The sequence below is a fragment of the Vollenhovia emeryi genome, unplaced genomic scaffold (assembly GCF_000949405.1).
Source record: "Vollenhovia emeryi isolate VEMERY1.0 unplaced genomic scaffold, V.emery_V1.0 DF949705.1, whole genome shotgun sequence".
Taxonomy (NCBI): domain Eukaryota; kingdom Metazoa; phylum Arthropoda; class Insecta; order Hymenoptera; family Formicidae; genus Vollenhovia; species Vollenhovia emeryi.
Window position 1 is genome coordinate 352 of NW_011956661.1, and position 951 is coordinate 1,302.

Sequence of the window (951 nt, forward strand, 5' to 3'; positions counted from 1 at the left end):
TTTTAAGAAATTTGAAAACCCGTACAAAACAGTGTAATAATTTTATTGAAAAACCAAATTGATAAACTAGATAGATAAACCAAACAAAATTATCTGATAATTTGTTAATTATTTTTAACATTACAAATTTAGTAATGTATATGTAAAAATAAATACTATTCCTTAAATGTTAATAATTGCACATTTTTTTCAAGCATACTGAAAACAAAATCTGTATTGACAGAGAGAATGCTAAGTTTACTTTTTTTCAATCAAACTTTCTTGTAACCATTTCGTAATTTTTTCTAACGAGGATTTGTGACTAGTTACTATCGGCCTTCCATTCATTTTACAACTGAGAAGCTGGACAATACCAGCTGCCCCTGCTTCACGAAATACATTCTGTAAAGAATTAATATTTATTGAGGCGTAGGCCATTTTTTTACGAATAGTTTCGCCAATTACATTTTTTAATGGGATTAAATCGTTTAGAAAATGTCTGGTGCGTTCCTCCTTACTCCATATATGAGTTTGTTCTTCCCACGACTTGGCACTTTCGACAAGATTTTTACCAGTTATTTTCGCTGAGCAGAGAATTTTTTGAAGTATATTTACATCGTTTTCTGCATTGTGAATACCAGCAGTCAAAATTCCTTGCCATTGTGCTAAACCAGCGATGGTACATTCGCCTTTACGTTTTCTACCAATGAGCCTTCTGATCACGATAAGAGTGTCTATAAAACCACAGACAACGTCTCGAAAATCGTCATGCAAAGAACAAGTAACGATAGCATTGAAAAGCCTCGGTCCATCAAAGCTGAGATTATGGGGAGCGATATAACATGGTTTGCCGAGCGATGCCAACCATTGCTGCAAATTGCTCATCGCAAGCCTGAGAGGTACTGAATCGACTATTAATCCGCGATACATAAGAACTCCTTGGCAATTGATGAGACCATTTGCTTCGGTGGC

General features: G+C 34.9%; 1 protein-coding gene across 1 annotated transcript; it reads right to left on the reverse strand.

Moving 5' to 3' along the window:
* Positions 1-237: 237 nt before the first annotated feature.
* Positions 238-864, reverse strand: LOC105571119. The gene has a single exon (XM_012028593.1). The coding sequence runs from the start codon at positions 862-864 to the stop codon at positions 238-240; it is 627 nt and encodes a 208-aa protein (XP_011883983.1).
* Between the last annotated feature and the right edge of the window lie 87 nt (positions 865-951).

What these genes read in the sequence shown, in the direction of transcription:
- LOC105571119 (XM_012028593.1), bottom strand. Translation starts at nt 864, where the DNA reads ATGAGCAATTTGCAGCAATGGTTGGCATCGCTCGGCAAACCATGTTAT.